This window comes from Acanthochromis polyacanthus, chromosome 12, assembly GCF_021347895.1.
Source record: "Acanthochromis polyacanthus isolate Apoly-LR-REF ecotype Palm Island chromosome 12, KAUST_Apoly_ChrSc, whole genome shotgun sequence".
Classification (NCBI taxonomy): domain Eukaryota; kingdom Metazoa; phylum Chordata; class Actinopteri; family Pomacentridae; genus Acanthochromis; species Acanthochromis polyacanthus.
Genome location: NC_067124.1, coordinates 26,691,859 through 26,718,928, shown reverse-complemented (window position 1 = coordinate 26,718,928; position 27,070 = coordinate 26,691,859). Strand labels below are relative to the sequence as shown.

Sequence of the window (27,070 nt, the reverse complement as noted above, 5' to 3'; positions counted from 1 at the left end):
TGTAATCAAGAGCTGTTGCCATGCGCATGCTAATTAATATTTAATCTGCATTTAAAGACTATAGTTTGGACTATTATTAATTACCTTATTGTTACTGAGATCTGATGGTAGTTAAAACTTGGATGATTGTGTGCATGAGATTTTAATGCTTCTTAAAGGTTGTTGTCGTCCTGGAATGACATAGAATTCTGAACTTATCCCTGACGTTGTTTCCTAACCTCTAAATCATAATCTAGCAGTTGAGCAGGAGCTAAATCCATTTAAAGGAAAGCTGCCAATCGCAGATGTGACTCGTAGAGCAACTTAACTATAAAGGCTACTCAGTTAGGTTAACTATTAGAGTAAGAGGGATAGGCATCTGGATGAAGGCAGTCAGAAGCTAGGAGAGTTTCCTCGACTCCAGCTGATGCTGTTCTACAGAACTTGTTAGAGTTAAACCCTTTGGACTGGTGCAATCAAATCCTAGAAATGGAGAGCTGGACCAGCGGCCCTGTTCCAGGGCATGCTTGGTGAGTTATCAGAGACAGAATATCAGGCTCTGAACCTTTGTTCACCAGAAAGCCACTAATGTTGTTCCAGTGTGAGTCCAAAGCAAAGCAGTAAACAAACCAAAATGATAAGCTGAAAGGCACTAAAGTAGTTCGTAAAGCTTAAAGCAGCAGCTATAAATCCTGGCACAACCAAAAAGAAGAACTGCAGTTTTTGGTATTTTTATGTTGGCTTCATTTTTCAGGCCCTCAGATCACCACTTGGCCACAACAATAAAACCAAGACAGGTTAATTGAATGACATTGATCATCTCATCCCAATGCAATGTTCTACGGGGAAACCTTGGTTCCAGGCATTCATGTAAATACTTCAACATGTACCACCCACCTAAACATTGTTGGAGACCAAGCAAATCCCCAACAGCCAAGGAACTCCACAACACCAGCAGTCTCCCCTAACAGGACAATGTACTCTGCCATACTGCAAAAAATACTCAAAAACAGCTCAGGGAACACAACAAAGAGCCCAAAGCCGTTGAACCAGTTACCAAACTCTCAATATCCCAGTCCAATCACACATCCACACCCTGCAACCCACAGGAGCCAAAGGATCTGCTGTCAACATCCTGGTACCAGAACACCACAGGACGCCCACAGAGGTCCTGTGTCCTTGTCTCCATGCGTCAGAACTATTTTGTCAGTACACAGGAGAAGCTTACATAATATCAGGCAGGTGGTTTTAATGTTGTGGCTGATAGGTGTGTTTCCAATTTGTTTCAATAGATCCCATAAACCCTCCACACTGGACTTCTAACACCAGACTGGAATGCAGTTTGGTTGCCTTCTGTGGTTGTGGTTGAATGTGTTCAGAAGATTCTTTATTTACAGCTACAACCACACCCATCACTGATGTCACAGTCTCCTGGAGTACACCTGTGCATCACTGCAGACAGGTGAGAAGCTGAGCCACTGGAGGTCGACAAAGAGGCCGATTAGCTACACTTAAAGGCCCGGCTTGCCCTATTGCATTGCTGCCCAAATCTATGCGGTGATTCTGGTTTGTTTGGAAGTGTTCCCACTATCAGTCACCTCACATTTTCTTTGCAGAAAATAAATGTGACTTTTACTCAAATGCACAAAAGAACTCCTCCGACTTTACTGCTCACTGTGTTCTGTGCTTTGTCAAAGAGCACATTTCCATTACAGCCATTGATGCTAACATTGACTTTGCGAGGGTGGATACACATTGAAATGGACTGTGATGCTGTCGTGAGTGCAGACTGAGGCCGGTGTGTCACTGCAGCTGCAGGACTACAAAGCAATTTCCCAGCGTGCAGATCTGTGCACAGAATCGATAAATCACATTCCTGATTACTCTACAGGGGAAAATGGAGTTTGTATTGTTTCTCCAAGACAAATGTAGGCTCCAGGCAAGATAGATCTTATTTTCAGAGCCAAAGAAAGACAACCAAAACATGTACTCGCACACACACACCGTCCTCCACACGGCCCCCCACTCTGTTAACCTGAAAACTACTTTTCCCCTTTTCACTTTTCTCTTTCATTACACTCCAAAATTCGCCCGTTCCTGTTGAGCTCTCCCTCCTTTTTCTTCTCTGGTTTGCACCGTTTCTTTCAAGATGGCAATTTCAATAACTCCTCCAAGATTGAATCAATTGAAAGTTGCAGAGCAATCCTGAAACTTCTTCAAAGCTCACTTGCCATTTCTTTTACTGTGAACTGGCCTCTTAGCTGCAAAGTAACTCTGTGCCATCGTCAACACATCTGTGTGTCTAGAGGTTTGAAACAGACCCGTGGCAGCACATCCTGACACAGCATGGTAACAAATGTAAATTGCAATAAAAAAAAAATAAAAAATCCAGTCCATTTTTATTTGGTGATAATTTCCACAATTTCCCTTCAGTTAAAAATGAATGGTTGAGAAAGTTCAATGACAAGATGACACGATGAAATGTGACACTGTTGCTCTCCTGCTCGATTATATGAAAACAGATGAGGAATGATATAATTGACAAAACCAAAAATTGTGATTGCACCAGATATGTTTTCATTAATTTAATCAAGATGTGTTAGCACAATGTTTATCTACAAGTCAGAGGTGCTGCAAAGAATTTTTATGCTTCCTGACATGTTGAAACAGGGCCCCCTTGTCCAACTAGGAGGGCAGGAAAATTGGAGCAAATTTAGGGGAAAAATCTGAATTTTGTAGGTACTGTTGAAGGATAAAATAACCAGATGGCAATATCTGTTTCTTCCGGAGCCCAGAAACTGTCATGGAGAGAAGAAATATGTTAATAATAGTGGTGCAAAATAAACAGTGAAAATTAGAATGTCACGGACAATCTAATCTAAATGAGCTGTTTGAATTCATTATAGTCTTGTTTTGATTTTGGTGATACATATGTGGATGTGTTTAGTTAGTAGGCAATTGGACTAAACCGTGGCGTTTTTGAAATCTTATACTGTAAATACATGTTGAAACTCCCATATTATCAATTTGTGAACACAAATCAGTAATTTTGCGGGCTTCCTATTGTATGTATACAAAATCTTCCACCTTGCGAGACTTTCTTAGTGATAGCTGTCTCAATAAAACGTAATGCCCCAACCACAGATAATGGGTAACATGATGGAGGTTATCGACTGTTTCATTAACAAAGACTTTCTTCATCAGACTCGGAGCACTCTGCCTCAAAAAGCAGCATTTTAATGCTGTCACTGTGTGACTCGTCTTGTGCAGAAAACTGCCCAAATGGTGTCACTTACAATCAAGAAGAACAAATTGATATATTGCAGAGCTATGAGGGATATAAAGAATGTATCACAGAAAACAGCAACACTGCTGCTGCACTTAAGGCAAGATCGAAATGCTGGTAGAAATGAAACAGACGCACATTAAGATTTATACATTTAAACACAATAATCACTAAATGGCACTGTCCCTAAATAATGATCGGGACTGTGGTCTGTCATGGCATTTTTTAAGTGAGTATTATTTTTCCAGTGTCTATTATCGGTCTAAGACTGATCATTTGTTTGCAGCTGCTGCCAAACAGCAGTCAGATTTAGTGAACTGAATTTTTCTCCTCGGCAACTTTGACCAGCAGAGTACATTTAGCATCACAGACGTCTCTGTCATGGTGCCCACTGCTGGCTAACTCCCGTAGCGCTCTCTGTGTGCCAACATGAAACTCCCTGTAGTCCAAGTGACAGCCTGTCCAGGTCGCTGCAATATTAAACAGTAAGAGGCTCCACCTTGGGGAAAACTTAGGCACTACAGCTAATCTACAACACATTTTTTGACATGCATGTAAAGAATACAAATTTTTGCCATGTTTTGGAGCTTGTGGAGCAACTACACACCCTACCTTCTCCACGCTACATTTCAAACCGTGTCCTACTGCAGCATTACAACGAGGCTTGTAACCACCTACAGATATATATATGACTGATTTTAATAACGGTGATGTACTTGAAGTGTGTATTATCTGGGAAAATAGCATCAGACTGGGACTCTGTATTGACAAATAGTAAATATGAAATGACTCCCACTGTATGGACAACCCTAGCAATCAATGTTATTGATTCAGTATTCTCTGTGATAAATACCAGTGCACTAATCAATTTGTGTTGTATTAGCAGTGTAAAACATTCTTGATAGCAAATCAGGATCAAGAATAAAAGCATGCTTCTTACAGCTGAGTAAACAGAACGTCTTCTGGAGCAGGTTACTGTGCAGTATTAGTGATCAAACCAGATAAAAAGAGAATCACCTTCATGTCACTTAAAAGTCTGACTTTAGGCTCAATGTACTTCGTTAACCCAGTAATCCTGCTTCGTAGTACACCTCTCTATGAGCTCTGTTGTAAATTAAATGCACAATATTCTACACTGTGAATAGGTGATGTATTTAAGAGACAAAAAACTAATCAACCGATTGATTTTAAAAAGTGACTCAATGTCTAGGAGATCTATTCATCTCATAAAATGTTCAACACCTGGAGTAAAAACATGACTAAATCCTCCTTTCCTTCTTCCTCTGAATTCATCTGAGCTCTTTTTGAGCTGGAAACTCCTCCTTAAAGGCCTCTTTACCCCATGTGTCTCTGAGCCCATGTAGTTACATGCATGATGTCTTCTCTATCGCTTGAAGCCACATTTTTCTGTTACATTTTATTGTATTAAGACCCTCCTCCCACTGGGGGAAACCACAGACAGATAGAGAGAGAGAGAGAGAGAGAGAGAGAGAGAGAGAGAGAGACAGAAAACAAACACCCTTTCATCCCCTCTGGCTAAGGACTTCCTGACTGTGTCAGTCACTCATCCCAGAACAAGACTGTGCAAAGTTTCAACAAGAGGCTTTGGTATTAGTCTTATGTCATTCAGGTGTAGGCACACGCACACTATCCACATTTTGTAGTCCGATTGCACCACGTATGAAAAATGCCTCTAATAAATTGAATTCTGCCAAGATTAAGTGTGTTCTTACTGCTGCAGTGCGTTAATGGAAGAACTGTCATCATCATCTATAGGATCACTCGTTTTTTTTTTTTTTTGAATAAGCAAGCACAAATGTTTATTGAGCCCTGGAGGCACGTAAGCAAATCTGACCTCATCTGAGCAGATATAAAGCGTCTGCTTTCAGTGAGAGTGCAGCTGGAAACTAGCTTCAGCCTGATCTGTAAATCACAAAATCTGCTCCACTCAATCAAACAGCTGTTTGGTTTCTGTGCACAATTATAATCAGAGATCTCTTAGTTTCTAATAAAACTGCTTGAGTGAAGCCATATTGTGCATATACAGATAAAGCAACATTTTATTTAAAGCTAAGTAAGTTCTTTGTGTAATTTATTGAATGTATTTTAGTAGTCCATTTATGCAACTTTATACTTGAATGCCACATAATTTCAAAGTGAAATACTGAATTTTTGACTCTAAATTTTACATTTAAATGCTAGACTAGTGAAAGTAAATATCACAAACATTCATTCCTATTTGTAGTTCTACTCAATTTCATTTCGGAACTTTCTGTCTGTGGCCTCATTCGACATACCCAGCACTGTTTATATCATCTGAAAAACATCTTTTCTCACCCAGCAAACCACCCGCTGTGTGACACATAAAGAAATCCGATCAGACCTGCAAGCTGGCGAACAGGCTCCTTTGTTGCACCCGTGAAACCAAACTTACACTGGTGTTGAAAGCGCTGCAGAGGGCTTGTATTGCAGCACAACAGAATGTAGAACAGTATGAAGTCCTTTGTAAAACTTCTGGTATCATCTCCTGCTTTAAATCCACACCACATTATACTGGTGATTAGGAAATCAGGAGCTGAGAGGAAAGTTTGAGAGAATAAGCGACAAAAAGGGAAACAGAAAGAGGCTGAAAGAGAAAGGCAGAGGGCTGAAAGAGTGAGAATGGTGTGTGTTAGCGTGTCTGTGCGACGGAGAGTGAGAGGTGATTACTTTGTGTTAATCTAGTATCAGCTTTCCACCATTTGGAGGCTTCCCAGTGTATTACTCATTATCTGCAGACAAGTCTGTTAAATACAGATTAGACAGGGCGAGTAAAGGGACGCAGTATTCCTGAACTTTCTCATGAAACTCTCCTTGCAGAAACAATCTATCTTCCCATGGGTTATCTGGCCTTTTCTTCATGATGTCCCCTATTTTTTCTCCCCTCCTTCATGTGCGTGTTTTTTTCTCACTCTTGTCCAGCTGTGCTCCATATTTCAACGTCTCTTTCCAGTAGATTTTAAATTGAGCTATCCCCGTAATTCATAAGGAGACCATGAAAAAAACCCTTTTAGACTTTTATCTGTCAGGGTTTCTCTTTTTTTTTCCGAGAGTCATCGTATTTTTTTGATGACCTTGGTGATTCGAGCTGCGTGAGGCCACATATTTCCACATAATTACTTTCTACTTTCAAAAAGAAAATCAATAGATCCATACGAGTGCATGTGCGTCCCGGTACAGTAAATGCACACCGGGTGAGTGCTCCATTTAAAAAGGTAGCTCCTCACTGGTCACAAATCCAATGAGGTCTGGGCAGCCACATGTTCCCGCCGCATTTCAGAAAGCAGTTCACAGCAGCTACTATGGCTCCCCTGGTTTAAACGGAAATATATCAGCAAAAGATGAATAGTATACCCATGATATACCAATTTACATACAACAAAACAAGCCAATAACAATCACAGCACAGTAGAGGTTGACCAATTCTGTTTATCTGTTTGTTGTGGGGCTTTTACGTCATCATTTCCAGATTAAATAAATGGTTCTGGCGCAGCCATATCTTCCGATCCCACAGCACGATCTGATTGGTCTCACATTACAAGCAACAGCCAATCATGAAGAATACACGTTCAAAAGTTTCCTCGTGATCATGTAAGGCATAAAATAAAATTAAAAAAAAGGCTTTACAGTAAATATTGTGACAAAGTTTGAGGTATTCTAAATTTTAACAACAAGATTTTCATTTTTGCTGCAAATTTTCAATAGTTTCAAATACTGGTTGTTGGTCTCCTTGATTACTAACAATATGTATCAGCATTGGCCCTGAAAAAATACAGTATCGGTTGACCCCAACAGAATAGTTTGGATGATTTTGTGGACCTATGAACATAAACAAAAACATATATCCAGATTTGTTCATGCTTTAGTTGCTGAGAGAAGAAATTGTACATTTTCTTTACTGAGTGACACTATTGTTTCTATTGCTTCTATAAAATTTTAATTGAAAGACTAGTTGTTTGGTCTGTAAAATATCCACGATTATTCAGAGAATTTTTTGTGTGTCCATCAATCCAATCACACATTTGAGAATTTCAAATTTAGAGAATTTCAGTATTTTTACCTTTAAAAATGATCTAAATGAATTGGTAATTGAAAAAGCTCATGAATAAGGTTGTCAGTGAACATTTTATTGATATGTTTGGTACTAAAATGTACATGTCAAATATACTAATCACATGTTCTCCTAATTCTGACATGAAACACATTTTCTCATGTAAGTTAGTTGTGCATAGATATAATTATAGCTTATATATCTCCACATAAAGCTAGCAAGCAATATTTGTCTTAAAGCCCACCTCCGATCATTGATTTAACCCCTATAAACGCCTCTGTGTATCAAAAAATTTTAAATTCATCTCTCTCCAAGCACCCCTACCCACTGTCTGCAGCATGAGCACACTGGCTCACCTGCAATTCAGCACTGTAAAACAGCTGTACTCGATAAAACAGCAAATTGTAATGTTGGAGAAATTCAACCAGAAACGCTCAAACCAGAAATTGATTTGAAATTCAAACAAGAAAAGCACTCAGAGAGCGGAGTACTTCACCGAGGCTACACAGCTGTTGTATGATTTCTGACGGATAAGTCCCGATCAGTCGGCAGGTCTCTATTTGTAGTAGGATCGCAACCATGTGATCGTCAGCAGGCAGCTGATGTAACGTTCACTTGTTGTCATAGTGACAGTGATGCTGTGCCGCTATCTTGAAATGACACGGAAATCCTTAACAAATCCATGGATCCAGACTATAAGCCGCATCACTGCCAAAATCTAACCACTTGGTCCTTGAGTCATTTCTGACCTTCCCTGAAAATTTCATCCATATCTATTATGCCATTTTTCAGTCATGTTGTACACAGACAGACAGACAGATTCAAGATTAACAGAAGGACAAATGTACGCCGAACGTCACATAACCTCACTGTGTTCCTTGGTGGAGATAGCGAAAATAAATCCTGCAAGTTGACAGGATTTGTTTTTGTACATTTTTTACGAATAAAACAACTGAAATTCAACAACTAAAAATTTAATTCATGTTCTCACTATATGAGAAGGTTAAAAAAGGGTTAAAAAAAAAAGTTGATTGTGACCAGAGGGGATTTTATTTTAGCTATAGGAGGAGTATTATGTTAATCTTAGTTTTATAGATGTGTAATGTTTTGGTATTTTCTATAAAGTTCCCTGCAAATAATTGTTGCGCTTAGTACTAATTATATAGAAAACAGACAAGCTGAACAGATTTTGATGTTCAGCTGTGAGGCTGTACATTAACTCTTTAGATTACACCTGTAATTACTTGAACCATTTGTGTGAAAATGTAACTTTTAAACGCTGCGTCTATTTTCCCTGTAATTAGAACCAAATTACGCAGTACTTTCCAGGAAACATCTTGGAAATTATTAGCTAATTATCTGGACAGACACGCAAAATAAAGTGTTTCCAAATTATCTGCAGCATTTCTGCAGCTGAACTTTGATGCTACTCTGAAGAACAGGTGGCAGACATTAACACCACAGTATTCCAAACAGTCATTAGTGCAACACAGACAATGTTCTTTTGCAATTGCTCTGAGAGTTTTCTTAATTCCCAAGCATTTCTAGCTGTTACTACAGCACTGGCTGTTCACACAAGATGTGTTTGTCATGTTTTCAGCCGTGCTGTTGTATTGCTAAACAAGCGGGATGAAAGATAGTTTTCAATATTTTCTGTGTATGTTTCTGTGTCTGGGCTAAAAATAAAAACAGATGTGAATGTTAACAAGGAGATGAGTCGTACTGTGCAGGCAAATTCCTCCAAGAGAAATAACTTGCTCTCACTTTATGAGTCCTGAACTGAGAGCTTAAAGACAGAGCTGTCTATAAATCACCGCGATAAAGCAGAATAAGTAAACTATCTGCAGAGTAAGTGCACAATAATCACAATAATCAAAAGCTTCTTTGCATTTTGGCATTGCTAAAAAAAAGAAAATATAGACCTTCGGTAACAGAAATGCACTCAAATATTTGACATGCACAATTTCTGGTCTATTGTTTGCATAATGAAACGTACATTTCTCCGCAGAAACATGTACTCCTCTGAAGGGAAGTGTCAGCGCCAGCAAATGCATTCCCTCCATTTCAAACTTGCATTCAAGCTTTAAAAGAATCACTTAATTAGATGTTTTATGTATGAGCAAGCATTTGATAATAAGACAGACGCATGAACAGGAAGGCTGAACCTCGCTGCCTCAAAGCTGAAAGCTCCGTATTGTAGCTCTGAGGCGGTAATAACAGCTCAGACGCAGATAATGACAAATGTGCAGATTATAGATCTCTATGAGAAATAGAGACACTGTAGAATGATTTCAATGTAAAGAGAAACAGCAGGGAAACACAAAGACAGTCATATCTCCGGCTCTGATCGCAGTGAGTGTCCTTCAAGGTGACCTTAGCGAGGGTCAAACAGCATCTGAGAACCGGCGAGCAGATCACGTGACACACAAAGAGATAAGGCTGAGACTCACTGTGTTGAATCCTGGGAAGAGGCTCACCGCCGAGGCTGAATCCAGTGGAATCGGGAGAAATTGCTTCATGCCCAGCGAGGTCTGGACAGCAGGGAGGGTGGGACGCACCAGGGCAGGCATCAGGCCATTTTGACATGTGTTACCTGTAGGAGGCAGAGCGAAGGCAACATGTTGAAGAGCACACAGCAGCAGGGAGAGACGCCTGAGCCAAAAATCTCACAGCTTACATCCAAGTGAACCTTCAGATTTTGATTAGTCTGCGTATCTCAACGTCCTCGCATCATATTTATGTAATTCTGTGGAGCTGTGGAGCACCCTAGGCTGCAGAGGCACGGCATCCCATACTTCAGCTCCAGAGCTCTTACTGTAGATTTAAATTGATGTCAGGAGTAAAAACTATTTTTGGCCGTTGGTAAAGTAGCTTGTAACTCATCTGATGGCATGGAAATCCCCAAAATATGCAATCTAGGTCATTTTAATGTTTTAAACCTGGAAAAACCTCCAGTCTCATGGCCTATGGGGGATTTCCATAATTTAAAAGTTACATTTTTCTTCACATTACAGCGATGTTTTTCATTATTTTAATTTAAACTTATCATAATCTTATTTCCTCTTTGAGGTCTTAAATGCCGTAACACTCCAATGTTTGAGATTAAATGATTTCAGCTCAAGGTCAGCTTACAATACGTTTTGGACTGTTTTAACACATCTCAGCCATGAAGACGGTGAGATGTGGTCAAAAGCAGCATGCGGACCACACTTACGTTTGGAAAACTTCATTTTTTCCTCTTTTTCATGGTTAGAAACAACAGATACAGCATTTGTAAAGCTTTTTCTTGCCATTATTCAAATCCATAAGAGTATGTATAATAAGAAAACAGGAAAAATAGCGGCTGCTGTCCGCTTTCAGCACAGCGGCAGGTTCGACTTGTCCTGTTTTGTTTTACAGCAGTTGGCATCATAGAAGTTGTGGGTTTTTTTCAGATCTTTGAGTGAAAGTGAGTGAAGTTTATGATAGTTAGGAGTCATGCTTCGATGATGATGGCAAGAACAGCATGCATGTCAGCATCTTTATTAAAATGAATAAGTGATGAGTCACCCTCATTCATGAATCAAACATCGATAACGGACACATTTTGCTCATGATTCATGATGATGAAGACACGGAAAAATACAAATGCAAAAATAGCATGCCGTCTATATTTTATACACCCTGAAAAACTTCACACATCATGTGTCAAAAAGAGCCCAAGGGAGCTCATATCTTATTAAAGGAGCCATGATCCCTATTTTTCCCCTGCGCTTTACACTACAAATAAATAAAGGATTCTAAATTATTATACATAATGCAGCCAGGTTGACAATTTTGTTGCATTTTTAAATTAATTGTGGATCATTGCTTATTCACTGTCTCTTTCTCGTGTTTTTTAGTTGTTTAACACCGAGTGTCTTAGATTTTCTGAGCTTTAAATCCATCAAGGTCCAGAAAACTTGTCCGTGTACTTTGATGTATTATTTTGGAACAGAACACTTACTGAACCTGAAGTCAAGACTGAACTTTAAAGATAAATTAAAGGTTTTACTGCTTTTGTTTCAATTTTGGTATCATTTCGTTTGAAAATGTTTGAACTATTTTTGTGTTTTCATTAAATTTCATTCTATCACGTTAACACTTTTACTTTCTGTACTCTTAAATAAACACACACTAGTGTGTGTTTATTTACTGTAATATCAATATTCTGTAATATGTAATATTTCAACACTTCTCCCACCATCACTGTCCAGAGAATGGCTTCAATTACTGTGAATTGTCATTCAGTGGATGCAGGCCTGTGAATTCACTGAATTCAATTTCTCCTTGTAATCACGATCAGATCCGTCCTGTCTGCAGAAAACAAGCTCTACATGCAGATGACCACGGTGTGATGCTACAATGATGTTTATCTCTCCGAAACAGATGTTCTCATTCTGAAATTGTCACCACAAATAGCCGACGTGGAGAATGAGTGCAGCAAGCACAGTGTGTCCTCTGAGATGATTCAATAGCAAGAGAGGCCTGGCCCACACATCTCTAGGAAAAACAAAAGTAAATACTTCACTTTTATTGTCATGTGAGCGCGCCACGCCAGCAGAGTGCCTTTAAACCACCAATTGGAAACAGCACAGGGCTGATTTCAACAGTGGGATCGAAATAAAGGGGGCAGAGAAAACTGTCACAGCCTTCCAAAACATTAGGAATTAAAGAAGCTATTTCGCAAAGCTATAATGAGAACCAGAGGGATGATTTTTTTTTTATCGCTGCACATTTAACAACAGTGGAACTCCAGGCCAGCATGGCTCTAAAGAGCTGGCAGATACAGTATCAAACCACCGTCTTGAGACAAATAAAAACAAGGTTTGCCACGTTTCGGTCCCCAGTCAGTGGTTAAGGGTAAATAAAAAGCAAAAGTCATAAAGAAGTGGGAAAAACCACAGACTGTCCCCCCTTCTCTCATTCTGTCTTCTGTCTTCTCCCTCCAGTCGCCAGAGCGCTGCCATCTGTTGGAAAAAGAACACATGCCGTCTCTCATGTGGAGGCACGTCCTAGTCCCAACTTTAACAAAGCATGTCCTTCTGGAGAGATCATCCAACCGTGCCATCTCTCGACATGCCGGCTTGACGTCAGTCCTCAGGCTCGCCTCACCTCACTCCCAGCCAAATCCACCATTCATCAACCCGACAGTCAAAACAGGCCGTTCAAACACACCAGGCCTGATGTGCAGGATTAGTCTGCACTGGGATGAAGAGTGACAAACTGAAATGTGAATTTGTTTGATAGGGTCATGTTTGGTTTGCTGACTGATAGAAGATGAAATCTGACATGCCACCATGGCAGAAGTCTGGGAGTTTTTCCTACATCACATGAGGCTGATTTGTTCCACCAGTGAAACAGAACTCAGAATAAAGTCTTGTTCTTCGATTGACGGAGTTACAAATAGCATTAGACCATTTAAAACTTCTAAGTCATGAGACTTACTTGAATGAGATCTTTCAACATGTTTTAAAGTCAAGTTTTTGGGACTATGAAGGTATTATGAACTCCTTCATATACTGTTGTGGATTTAAATGTGTGACATTACATATTCCATTACTATAGCCCTATAAGGTACAGTCAATTCCAGCCATTTTCAGTACAAAAAAAATCGCTAATATTTTATTTGTAAATAAAAATATGATGAGAAATACTGGGAATATTGGACGCGCATCGCGAGGTGCATTTCCTCGAAAACGACCTATTCGTGGATTATATACTGACTTCAAGACATGTTTTGGACAAAATACTTTTCTGGCTTGTTTCGTCTGGATGTCCAAGGTTGGATTATGGCCGTTTTTTGTGGAATATTTTCATCTGTGTGTAATAATGAACCCGCAAATGTGAGTCGCGCTGTGTACGTTAAAGTCGTGTATAGAGAACGGATGGATGGATAGTCGTTGTTTGTCGGACAAATGTGTTTATATTACCCGCTGTGGTAATCACATCTGAAAGTGGTTTATACCGGCGGATTCATGAGAATCGGTGTATAATGTTTCTATCATCGAGTTGGCAGTGTCATTCTAATTTCGAAAAATGCTTATGCAGATATCAAAACGGCCTGCCCGCTGGCTGCTGAACCTTATTAACCATATGTTTTGTGTCAAAAACATATATTATCTCACTCTACCATGTAGTACAGTGCAAAGTAGTATGAAAAAGAAGATGAAAAGCACCTTAAAAGGTAAGCAAATTAATTGAGTTGCTTTCCACCCCTGAATACTTAGGCCACTGCTTACCAGATTCAAAAATGTTGACCTAACATATTAGAAGCATCAGTGGGTAAACAGGAATTTATGTACCACTTTTATAATGTTTCACAGTAAAAGTATCAAACATGTGACACAGTAACAAATTAAGGTGCTCTGAACTAAATTAGCATCCTAATACACTTATGTCTAACAGGTATGCTGTTTACCGGGTTCACCATCTTCATTTAATGTGTTAACATGCTAACATTTGCTGATGGGCACTAAGTTCAAGCTAAAATGAAGGCTAATAGGAACAGAATGCATTTTGCAGATATTTGTTAATGAACCAAAGTTGGTAAAATTGAAATCTGGGACTGCTGCAGGCACTAATGGGAAAGTAAAGGGATCACCAAAGCTAATATAATTCCTCCTCAGGGCAACATGAATATCTGAACCAGGAGTTAAAATAGGATTGGTAGTATGGGGAGGGAGGGGGGCTCTGTGCGTTCAGGGTTGCCATGGAAGCAACACTGACTGGCAAAATATTTCTGCATAACGGGCTGCATTTGAATGAAAAGTAATTAATGGACATTAAATACTTGTCAAGTCCAGTCAAGTCACTGTTATTTGTATAGAGCATGTAAGTGCCTGTGACTGATATAATTTCACTGTAAATCAAGAATAGCAACTGCACTCCTGCATATCAGTATCAAATACAAGAATGGTGGTGTTAGATTGCTTCTAAATGGGGCGAGAATATTAAGCAGAATAAATTAACATACATGGCCCATTCTTTTTTTTCCCAGTCCCTTTTAAATAATTACATCAAAAGGATTCTTTTACATTCTACACTGTTAAAACATGCACACACGTTAATGTTATAGCAGGAAATAATCAAACCAGCTTGTATTACCTGGAAATGGTGTAAATGGAGATTTTCTGATATTCTGCAAAAAAACCATATGCCGTATATTAAATATTAGCCTGTGACAGCACCCATTGGTTTGAGAAATAAAGTTTTGAAACCTCAAGTTTGGCATTTGGCCATTACCATCTTGCTGTGAAAAGTGAGAGAATGTATGTTGTTTGTAGGGCTGGACCTGAATATCCCGAATATCCGAATATTCGTTCGCTACGGCGGTATCCGGATATTAATTTTGGTGTCCGAATGTTCGCCCCCCCAGTCGGACGTTACGGGGCGGAACGAATATTCAGATATTCGTCTTTAATAGGGCCCGGATATCCGGAGACCAGAAACCACTATTCGGGCCAGCCCTAGGTGTTTGAGAAAAATATCAGACCAGTTTACACTCAGCTATGAAGCTAAATAAGGTCTCTGTGTCATGTTCTAAGCTATTTCTCTCTCATTGCAGACATCTATTCAAGCAAGGGTTTACCTGGCCTTTTGACTATGCTTGACAGTTAGCAGGATTGCTCCACGTACAGTAAAGACAATGAGTCAGTGGTACCTTATTTAACAAAAATCTCAGCATTTTTGTGCAATTTCTGACCTTTTGATCAACAAAAATGTCTACTATATTGGAGTGAATGAAACCTTAGTGAACAATTAAAGACTTTTGTTTGTTTGTTTTTCCTTTGGCTCTGGCTGAAGTCTCTTTAGGAAGCACCGAAAAGCCTCCTGGAGAAGCGCCAAAAAATCCTTCATGCAGTAAAAACCCTGGATGTCATCTGCTTTGACTGTGACTGAAAATAGAGGAGACTGATCTGCAAGACAGCTTTTAGGGAAATCCTGTGAGGCATCTGATATGTGCAAGTTGCTACATTTTACGACTTCTGGTCTGAACCAAATTTAACAGTGACGAATCCAGTCGTAGTTTAGATATTTCTCTCCAAAAGACAAACGTCGATGTCAAGGTGGTGTTAAATAAAAGCCAGTATCATTAAAGTCACTGTGGTTCATCTTCTGTGCAAAGTTTGATCCCAGTACATTTGAGTATTGTTGAGATATTTCAGTCTGGACCACTGTGGTAGACCAACCAACCAATATTACTAGAAAGACTGTAGAGAAAAGCTGCTTTTGTGGCTAAAATTCTAAGAAGAAATAGCTGTCAAATCTGTGGTGTAAAAAAAACATCAGATATTTTCCTCAAGAATGTGATGAAAATTTGGAATAGAGTGCCATAGAATTTGGTCTGAAGTACAATAATTAGCTCATATAACTGATAAATATCTAAATTTACACACATTCCCAAACCTGAGATTATTTGAGATGGTTAAAGGTAATTCTGATTTTCTTTGTCCCCTGCTGTGAAAGATTAAGCAAAAAATCCAGCAACATGCCAAAACACAGAAATGCATTCCTGCCTGGAAGGGTTTAGTTTTATGCCTGATCATCTGTCACCACCAACAAAGGGGGCAAAATATAAGGCACAGCCGGAAAATGACTGCACGGCTGGTAGACTGAACCTTACTGACTTCCAACACTAACACAGAAAAAGTCAGGAACTCAGCTGGCACACATGATTATCATTTTTGTTTGGAAGAGTCAATATTTAACCTAAGTTGAGCCATAAATGTTAATATTTGCGTTATGTTGACAGCTTCTAAATTTAGACTCCGCTGGTGGAGTGCAGGGCCCAGGTGGGTTGAGAGTCTGCCGTCGATATTCTCATCTACTTTGCATCAAGAGTCGCTCAGGAGAGTCGCTTCACACTGAAAGGTCAGAGGGTCGCAGTCATTAAAATAACTAGTTGAGGACCGTCTGAGCAGCCTGGGAGTTAGAGGCCAACTATGCAAAAAGACGAATTTCCAGTTTCGTCTTGTAGTCCATTTTTCTGTCAGGGGCATTTGTTGGACTCATGAAAACAAAAGTAATCGCAACAAGTCAAAGAAAAACAAACAGAAAGCTAAAGGTCAGTGGTGTAAGAAGCCTGAATATATGTCTGGATTGCACCTTCTCAGTCTCTCCAGTACTGATTGGTGTGCACAGTGAGTCTCGCTGTGAGCTTCTCCCACCAAGTATCCAGTGGCTCAGTGTGAGATTTATAAGTGGTTGAGGTTGTAAACTGTTTGTCTATGTAAAACTTTACCACAGATTAGTATTTTCGGCCACACAGAAAACTGCAAAAAAGGCTTTACTTTGTGCCTGTAGCTGTCAAACAACAAACCAGACACTAACTAACTGCAAATATTCAGATAAAATCTAAATTGGGATGTGATTATAGTCGGTTTAGCCTATCAGCAAAAAATGAGATAATAGTCGATAGGGCAGATGAGTATTTGATTTCAAATCTAAATTTTAAACAATGCAATTAGCAAATCACAAATGTAGCAATTTTGGACACACAAGGTTTGACTATTAAATAATGAGACTAATGGAGTTTGATTTAAAACTGATGTAAACTTTCAGGGGTAGTTTATGGCATGTGCTCTGTGGTTCCACTGACATCAGCCCAGCCACATTTTTTAATGGCCAAACTTCATACATTTTTTAGTGCGTCTGATCCGGTGTTTACACCATCACATCAATGATTTTACAAAATCATGCTATGCTCCTCCGCTCCTGCAGCCACAGTTTTGGTGGTATTTCATGTAGTAATGCTCAGTCACATGTTTTAAATATATTACACACTGAAAATTTAACTGACACTGTCCTGAAAAAGGGCTGCACAGTAGCTTGGTGATTAGCACCATCGCCTTGCAGCTACAAGATCCCCGTAAATGGGATCTTTCGTGGGTTTTCTTCGGGTACTCTGGCTTCCTTCCACAGTTCAATAATATGTAAATCTTAAAAAATAGAAAAATGTAATTTCTTTGACAATTTACTTAACAAAAATGTAGTCATATAACCTGGAATCAACATGTCAACATTTTTCGAAGTGCTCACATTTGTCACCAGAAATGAAAAAGCTTCTCTGCATGCTACAGGTTTTTCTTCCCATTTCCATTTTTAATTTGCGTCCTTGCACTTCACGGCTGCAATGCAGATTTTTTTATTAAATTTTGTTTTTGACAGAATCTTTTTTAGTGAAAAATTTTCTTTTTTTGCATAGTTTAAATAGCGACATGTAGAATAAAGCTACCTTAATATAATATCAAGATTTTAAGGTTACATTTGGTTACTTTTTCGACTGGAATGACAAAACACAGAGCAAGGACTTGCAGAGAGCAGAAAAGTCAATGGTTCTTTCTCCTTTCTAGCTATGAAAAAAATGATGATGTTGGAAATTTTTTAAAGAAACATGCCTTTGAAACCTGTTGATAGGTTTTGTGATTCGGGGGATAAAACTCCTCTAATCAGTATTTTAAATCAACAAATTAAAGGTGAAACTTTTTGTGATGAACCCAAAGAGAATTTGTTATTTACATCTGCTGTTTCTCTCTGATCAGTAGGGGCATTTTTAGCTGCTTTCAGCTCGTTGTTTTGGTTTTACAGCTCAGTATTTTATTGTTTAGATTCAGCTGATCTCATCGTCATCATTTCCAGCCACAACAGGCAGCCGGCTTCTGCAAAAAACAAAAAAGCTCTGACGAGTCCCTCTATCCTGCCTATGCAGCACCAAATGTCAGACCAAATAGCTGAAAACAGGTAAACAGGAAGATATTTCCCACGGGATTTGGTGGAGACCAACACCAAGCTAAAAGAGGAGTGAATGTTATTCCTAAACTTGTCAGGTTGCATTGTGTCATCACACCAAAGCTACGCTGCGGCTGTTCTGAGGCTCCTGAAATGTAAAAACATTAACATATTGCAGCTTTAACAACCTTATCATGCCAGTTGATATCAGGCTTTAGGGGTTTATTCTAATAATGAACCAAATGAAGTTCAAACCGTTTGACACACGTTCAACCTCAGGCTTTTTGAGATGCTTTTCTTTTTGCCTGCTTTGCCCAGAAGTGTAATGGTGTAGAACTGCGATGAGATCTGACTTGTGGAAACATTTGAAAAAGATCGGAATTGATGAAAGTTTTTACCCACTGGCCTTTGTTTATCCATTCTCTTTGAGACCAAGCTTAATGATGCAGCACGTACAGTACGAGATGTTAAGAGCAGCTCACTAGACAGGATATGTACGGTTACTGTATCGCGGTGTGTTTCAGACTGTCCTCTGCATTGCCCTTCCTGAAGGATTCATGTATCTGGGCTCGGGCTTTTTTACTCCTGCGGCAGTATGTCGAGAGAGGGAGAGAGTAAAAATGATGTCTGGAGGACGCCGACTGGCATTAATAATTAATCATCTTGTGCTGCTCTCCTCCACCTTCTGCCTCCTCTTACTGTCCTGAACCTGCCGGCTGCTCTGATAAGATCTGTCCAGAGTGGCTGAGAGTCTGCGCAGCCACGGAGCCTCAAAATAAAAAGATCGCACCGCCGTCCATCTCCCCTCAGCAAATATAAATCCAATTATTAGATAAATCTGAATTCCACTGAAACTCATTTGTATGCTGATGATAGTACAGATGTGATTAACACCTTTGTGTTTTCATTGAGTTTGCTGATTGTATTCCATGACCCTTAACATGCTGTGAGATCAGTACTTCCCTTCAAGCGACAAGGATAAAATCATTTCACCCCTATTAAACTGAACAAAGTGAGCACAAAGTGCAGATTTAAAGCATTCTTATTTTCTGAAAGCTATACTTTCACTGATTTTCCAATTAACCTTTACTGGATAAACTCTATGTTCTTTAGAAATTTCATAAATCTTGCCAGCGTGTGGCATACATTCCGGCTTTGAGCTAAACAACACTCGCTGCTGCCTTCATCCCCTTCACATTAGCATACTGTAGCTCTCTCTCTGCTGTCATGAGTGTAGCTCACTAATAAACACAGATGTCTCTGAATTGGCTCCAACAATCACTTCCCATGCGCTCTGTAATCTGAGGTTAACCAAAAAGACATTTATGTGCTGCTAAACGCCGACCGCAAACAGCAGACACACCGAATAGATTTCCTCCAGGCCTTCGACTCAACAACACTAATAACTTGTATGATTGCACCACACACTCAACACCTATTAGCCTCCTTGGTTACAGTTCATTTACTGCCTGGATTTGGTGCAGGCAATACCTCTTTTTGCTCTGTTTGTTTAGATTTTTTGTTTCACTTCTGGTATCTTGTTGCAAAAAGGTCAAGAGTCTTATACGTCGCCTGATATAAATCATTTTAACAGAAAACATGTTCTAGTTAACCAGCAGTAAGGCAGAGCTGGTGGACAAACAGCGTTATTAATCTTTTAAGAGATACCATCTATTTTGCGTGTGCGGTGCACTCAGGACTGCATTCATAAAAGCTAAAACGTTGCACATCCTGTACACAAACAGTGACCTTTACTCTTCTTTTGTTTTGTTTTAGTCCGAGCAGAGGAGATAAGACGCTTCTTACTACTCAAAATGCAGACAGGACAAGCGTCCCCAAGCTAAACACACCTCTCTGACCTGCTCTTTGGTTGAAGGCCGGAAAGCTTTTCCACTTTCCCTTCTCGTGGTTTTGGGTTAAACGAGCCCAAACTCAAAACCCATCCATCCAACCAGACCTGCGACACCTTTATTTTCTCTTTGCTTTCTAGCAGTTTCACACCTGACCGACACCGGTGGTGGATCTCAAAGAGCTGAAGCTGTCTCTGCACCTGACAGCTTATTCATTTATAAGCTCCCAGCTCCTTTTCCTTCCTCCCCCCCTCCTCCTCTGTGTATGGCATAACAAGAGAAAATCCGTCTCGCTCTTACAAGCCACAGTCTGTAACTTCAGATCGCTTTAATCCCCGGGATGAAAAAAAAAAGAGTCTTTCATTTAACAAATCACCCCTTTAGAACTCTGGATCCCTGTGTAATTATTCCTCCGATGTGACTGTAAGCCAGCCGTGAGAAGAGCACTTGACTAGAAGCTGCTCACGCATTAAGTCTTCCAAAGCCTTCTCCAGTCTCTTCTGTAAAAACTAATGGAAGGGGGTCTCCCTTCGATTCCTCTAAATATCCTACATAGAATATCAAGGGCTCTCAAAGCCGGCAACTCCAATCTTATTTGGATTCCAGCAGACAGTCAGCTGGTTAAACAGCCACAATCAAATCCAAAACTCTGAATCCTCAGCCATCTGGGATTAAGTCCAATAAAGCGTGACACAGCTTTAGGAAGGAGTTCACCTGGTGAGCAGGTTCATTCAGTGTTTTTAGGAGCCCTCAGTGAGCAGCTTCACACTTTCAGCCACCAGATCCATCTTTTTTTTTTCTTTTTATACTTTTTAGAACAAGTAACAGACAGGCTGGAACGCATTTACATTTAGGAGACGGGGGAGAATGTGCACTTCTACTCTGCATTTGACTGTGATAAAGCACATGCAGTGCACACACATACATAAAAAATGAGCTCTCTGAGGTGTGTAACTTCACACTCTTTTCCTTTAATGGAAACCAGTGCTTGTGCCGCTTATGCTTTTAGACTCCAGAATGAGAAGTAAGATCACACACATTTAGATGAGGGACTTTGCACAGACTGGCAGACACAAACACACACACGGGGGATGAGATTATGGATGCAAACACACACATAAATACAAACTCACCAAAGAACATGCTGCTCTCCATAGCTCCTCAGGCTCGGGGGTTTGCTGTATTTCCTCTCTGGTGCCCTGCCAGTGTGTGTGTGTCCATGGACAGCAGCCTGGGCATGTCTCATACACTCCTCAGGGGTGTGTGTGTGTATGTGCATGTGTGTTCAATCCAACAGAAGCGTCAATGGCCAGTCTGCATGCTGCACTCTGCACGCCGCTGCTGTCTGTGGACCTCCGTATCAGCCTCTCTCCCCTCTCTCTCTCCTCGCACTGGTCCTCCCTTGCCTCTTTCGTCCCCTCCCCTCCTCTTTAGCTCTTCCCTTCCCTCCACCTCCTCCGTCTTCCTCCTCCTCCTCCTCTTCTCTGGCCCCTCCACGCGCTGAATCCCTTTCGCTTCTTTCTTTTCTCTCTCCGAAGTGTCTATCTACATTTTCCAGCAACAGCCTCTTCTCCACAAATGCCTCTCTCCCTCTCTTTAGTTGTCTCATCTTTGTTTTATGTGTCAACCAAGCCTCTGCCTCCCTTTCTCACTTTTTCTTTTCCCCCGCTGTCTCTCCTTTATTTTGATCTTATTCCCCCCTTTCCCTGCTTCCATCTCCAGCATGCTCCTTTTCTTTTTTCGCTATTCCTCCTGTTCCCTTGCTATCCTTCAGTTCGTTCTCTTCCTTGTCTCTCTCACTCTGTTTCCACCGCTGTAAGTGTCTTTTTCAATGTTTTTTTGAAATAGGAACTAGATGGTGGTAGACAATGCACAAGTTAGATTTTCAAGCAGCAAAAGCAATCAGGGGTAATATGAAAGAAAATTACCCAATTCTCAGTGCTGTCGAGTGCTTTAATATCTTGCAGCTCAATGTTTTAGTGTCAAAGCTGTAAATTAACTATTTAACTTTCACCACTACTCATCACACCTTGATGATGAAGCATTTAACCCCTTTGCAGAACAAAGTGAGTGGGCCAAGGGAAAATCTGCTGCCATATTCTGAATGTCATCAACTGTTTTAAAGTTTCAACCCCACAGGCACGATAGCAGGAACAATAGCTCCACAGCACAATAATAGTTTGCTACTTTTCCTGTAATCTGCAAGGACACATACTTGTTCATCCACTGTGTGCTGCATATTATTTTCACTGTGACTGAAGTCAAAAAGTGTTCAATTTTTTCCTGTTTTAAAGTTTTTTTTTAAAAAAAGAAAGGAGGGCAAGCTGTTCAGAAAATATCGTAATATTTCCCTGAGGATTCGGTGAAGATTGAACCAGAGTGAATAGGAGAGTGAATTGACCTTGAAACATGACTCTCTTGCTTCATATCTACTAGATGTAAAACCAGGCAGTAGTGTGCGAGCATGTTCACCATAACAATTTAATAAGGTGATAAAATGTGTCATGTCATGTCTGCAGCTTGCTGTGCTTTCCTCAAGTGAATGAATGAGTTAATGCAGCATGAATGTAGAGGAAAATGTCCAGGACAAAAAATATTATTTACTGCAACTACCATTAATGTCAAACCTTTTCAAATCAAAGACAGAAGGAAAGAAATCTTTCTCTCCAGCTGACTGAAGCACTGCTCAGCAGCAGAGCGCTCAGTGCTGCCACAGGTGGGCGAAATGCTGTAATCACCAGCTGAGTGCTGCAAAAGCTCTCCAGTCAGACAACGATCATTTTTGACTGGTAGAAAGGACTGCTGTTTTTTCTTTTCTGTATGTTTTCTATTAGTTTCTCAAGCTTTTTTCCTCACCAACCTCCAAGGAAGATTAGCTACCATTGTTGAGTATGAATTTATGTAATTATTTTGATTTCCTACATCCCCTTATAGTGTGTTTATTAGGGTATATTAGTCTCCTTGTTATGCCAGAGCTCAAATTGCCCTGAGCAGGAATGACAAAGAAACTTGAAACTTGGCCCAGTAACTGGAAATGAAAGGCAAATGCCAAAATACAAAAAAGAATGAGCTCAATCAGCCACATGTGGAGGTACAATAAAGGCTCAGAAATGCAATTCAAAATATGCAAAGGAAAGGCCACGCCCTCATACTGACTGCTTTGGAATTTTTCACACAATTCTAGTGCAATAATTTCCACAGAAGCCTTTCAGCAGCAAAGGATGTTATAATGGATGTTGTGCTACTATTCACAACGCTGTGAAAAATGGTGAGGTGACCAAACTTGGTGCAAGATTGAGCTACAGAGTTCTTCTGTAGATGGTAGAGATTTGTTTAAATGACCTGAATTCATTTAAAAAAAAAAAACATTTTAGATAAAGGTGTAGCTCACCATGCACAGTGGAGTAGTGGTTAGCACTTTCGCCTTGCAGCGAGAAGATCCCTGGTTCGCGTCCCGGCTTTCCAGGGATCTTTCTGCATGGAGTTTGCATGTTCTCCCTGTGCATGCGTGGGTTTTCTCCGGGCACTCTGGCTGAGGTTAATTGATACACGTAGGTGTGAATGTGAGTGTGATTGTTTGTCTGTATATGTAGTCCTGCGACAGACTGGCGAACTGTCCAGGGTGTCCCCTGCCTTCGCCCGAGTCAGCTGGGATAGGCTCCAGCCCCTCCGAGACCCTAGTGAGGATAAAGTGGTGTATAGAGAATGGATGAACGGATGTAGCTCACCAGAAAATTGCCTATAAACCAGACTGTTAAAAGCATTTTTCTTCTGTTTTCATAAATCTGTCATTAACTGTAAACTGCATTTAGGATAATCCAGCATACTTAAATAAATAGCTTGTTTTTTTCCTGTTTGGTTTCTGTTCATGTTTGCAACTCTTGATTAATAGCAATAAGAAAATAGTTTGATAGATGTTTGATATTGTCACTTAAATGCATATGATGCAACCTGCCATTGAAACATAAATATCATAAAATACAAAATTTGGTTGCATGAACAAATGACCATGTTTCCATAAATTTACATAATTTCTTTGCGAGACAAGACAAAAGAAGACAACACAACACAAGACAAGATAAGATAAGATCGGCTTTTATTAATCCCACAGTGGGGAAATTTGGATTGTGCAGTAGCAAATATTTACACACATTTATACAAGTTGAGATCATACCTTTATTTTCATGTATGTGTGTGTAAATGAACTATGCATTTGCATGTGTTTTACAGTGTTGTGCAAAATTAGGATTATTTGATGTGCACCTTAATAAATGGACTGAAGTGATTCAATTAAAAGATGGGTGGTTATATTTATAGGTTCTTCTGATCTGCCTTAAAAAAGTAAAATGTTTTTATTAAATGATCAATAATTATTGATATCGACTGATAAACATTTTGCTGTGATAAATTTCTCAGCCATAATGCCCAGTCCTGTTTTTTGTTTGTTTATTTGTTTGTTTGTTTTTTAAGTGTTTCCTTATTCCAGGTGTAAACTAACCGTGACGTCACCCGTTGGTTTCAACGCCGACAAAATGAAGCCCGGATTTTGCTACTTCCTGGTCGCCGTTTTGGATTTTTTGGAGCCAGTGACGTAAAAAGTGTCATCAAACAGACTGGACCGGAGAGCAACTAGGGGCAGGATTGGCTGAGGACTCTCTTATCCCGCCCACATTTTACCGCAGAGGCTTCTGTTGCTGTCTATCAAGTATAGCCACGCCCCCTGGCTCCGCCAACTTTAACGATTTATTTAAAATTCAGTATTGATTTATTTTAAGATCGGCCACCTGATCTCTCATTTTGACCATGAAAACTAATGGGAAAAAAATCCTGAGCTGTAGAACATCAGTCTATCAAATTTTATTTTTTCCAAAAATGAATTGGGGTCTATGGAGAAAAAGCTTTTTGGAGCCAACCCTAGCGGACGGCGTGATATTGCAAGTTTTTGACACTTCCGGGTGGGCTTCAATTCTGGAGCCAGATGCTACGTCCACTATATATACAGTCTATGCCTTATTCAAGTACTTTTATTGTGAAATCGATGTTTTTTTAAAAAAAACGGAAACGTCTTAATTAGGATAAGGACGGTCAGTTTCACCTGAATTTGACGACGCGGCGAGAGAAGTGCTGTTCTTGTTTGTTTGGCTTCTGGTTGATGTGGGAACAAGGTTGGTTGTCATTTTGTTTCATATCATGAACATTACTGAGTAAAATTATTGCACTTTTTCGTTAAAATGTGGGTGTTTTAAGGGAGAATTGGTGAGCTAGTAAAATTGCTGCTGTCGACCCAGTGGACAACAGGTGGTCTAATTAAGCACCTGGTCTTGTTTAAGTGTATTTTGCGGTGTAGGAAGTGCGTTTAAATTAGTTAAAACTGCTCTCCGTAGGTGATTCTGAACTGTTAATGTCGTCTATATGCAGGTGAATTTATAATTACAGTGCTAATTTTATAGTTCCATGGTAAACTCAATTACAAAAAGCACTCCACCTGAAAGTGGAGTTTCATAATTGGATTATTCCATCTCAAACAATCAATGGCCTTCTGCTGGATCTTCTCTGATTTGGTTGAAATCAAAGGGTTCTCCAATGAGGAACTAGGAAAATGTAATAATAATAATAATTAATAATAATAATAATAATAAATAAAGATTTCTTCATTACCATTTTTTGTTAATGTGTGTTCAAAGATGGGACTTAATTCTTATGTCATATTTCTACTCGTTTCATCTACTTTTCTGATACTGCAAATGCTGAATCAATGGCACAATGAAAAAAATTGATAAATTTCAGTTTTTTATCTTTGCATATAATACGATGTTACCTAAACATCAAGATTTAATGTGCAAATAAAAGCATGCTTAACATTACAGGTTTTTTAAACTAAAAATCTTGGAAAGTATTTAAGATAGCAAACTAAAATTTGCGGCCGAGCAGAAGTAGTTAAAAGTTTGATGATCTGAAATAGAATGAATCTATAGGAATATAAACAGTAATTTGTTTTCATAGATTTATGACACAAAATTTTAGAACTGTTTATTTCCAGAATGGCACTAACTTACAGTGCCATATAGTGAGGCTGTTCCAATATAGTAATATTTTGGTTTTCTTTCCCTTCACAGCTCTTATCATGTGTTCACTGGTAATGAAGAAAAGGACAAAGCATCATTCATCGGAGGACATTTAGAACAGCTGCTGTCAGGATGACCACTGGCTGTACTTCTTCAACACAGCAGGTTGAACATCCTTTGGCAAACTGATATAGACCAAGTAAGTACACTCAAACTTATGTTTGTTTTTTTGCTTTGACAAGATGGATTACACAATGAAAAGTAAAGCGGAAATCTGCAAGCCAAACCAATGCAATTTTGTAATCAACTACCACAAAATCTTTGCCAAAGTGCACCAGTAGAACGTTTTCACTGAGGTAAATGAAATTCAGCCGTACCTATCAGAGCAACAAAGTCTCTACAGCGGTCTGGGACTAGTCCAGCATCCAGGCCAGCATATCCTCACTGCACGGGTTGCGAGCACCTTACCCAGTTTTTAGAGGTAACCTAGATTTATCATGCTACCACAAAACTGAGGCATGAGTAGGGGTGGTAATGATTAACAATATATTAACCGATAAGGCAAGGATGGAGGACATGCATGTCAGAAAATGTACTGTACATTAACTGTAGTGCCTGGTTGTTCCACCATGTGGAGCCTCTTATTATTTAATGAGATGAAAGAATGCAGCACGTTTGCCGGGTTTAACACTGTAGCGACCTGAGGAGACGCTTACTTGGATAACAGGCAGTTCTGTGCTGGCAATCTCAAACAACCATAGGAATGTTGATGGTGTAATCTAGTTTGTTGATGAGTTATTTAGTAATTGTTCTTTCAGTTGTGTTGAGCTTGAATTTTGATTGTTGTGGACATGTAAGGTTGTTTGTATGGCTGAGAGTGTCATGGGGGTTTAACTAGAGACGGGCCCCCATGACAGAGACTTTGGTTAATGCACTTAATGACTTCTAGACTAGTTTTCTCATACACAAAACAAGTCCAAGTTTATCAGGACAAAATTTCTGCGTTCGTGTGGCCAGTAATGATGAGTTGAATTTGAGGTGAATAGATGTG

At 39.7% G+C, this 27,070-nt stretch overlaps 1 protein-coding gene across 2 annotated transcripts in view; it reads right to left on the bottom strand.

The window, feature by feature from the left end:
• znf385d (zinc finger protein 385D) overlaps positions 1–21,402 on the bottom strand; it is a 91,672-nt gene extending 70,270 nt beyond the window's left edge. The window contains exons 1-2 of one of the 2 annotated variants that reach the window (XM_022193637.2): positions 21,088–21,402; positions 9,806–9,948 (exon numbers count right to left, since the gene is read on the bottom strand). In XM_022193637.2, the coding sequence (XP_022049329.1) occupies positions 9,806–9,948; positions 21,088–21,109 (165 nt within the window). In that variant the 5' untranslated portion in view covers positions 21,110–21,402. Of the gene's footprint in view, positions 1–9,805; positions 9,949–21,087 lie in introns of those variants that run through there. The other variant, XM_022193638.2, reaches the window with a different exon arrangement.
• Between the last annotated feature and the right edge of the window lie 5,668 nt (positions 21,403–27,070).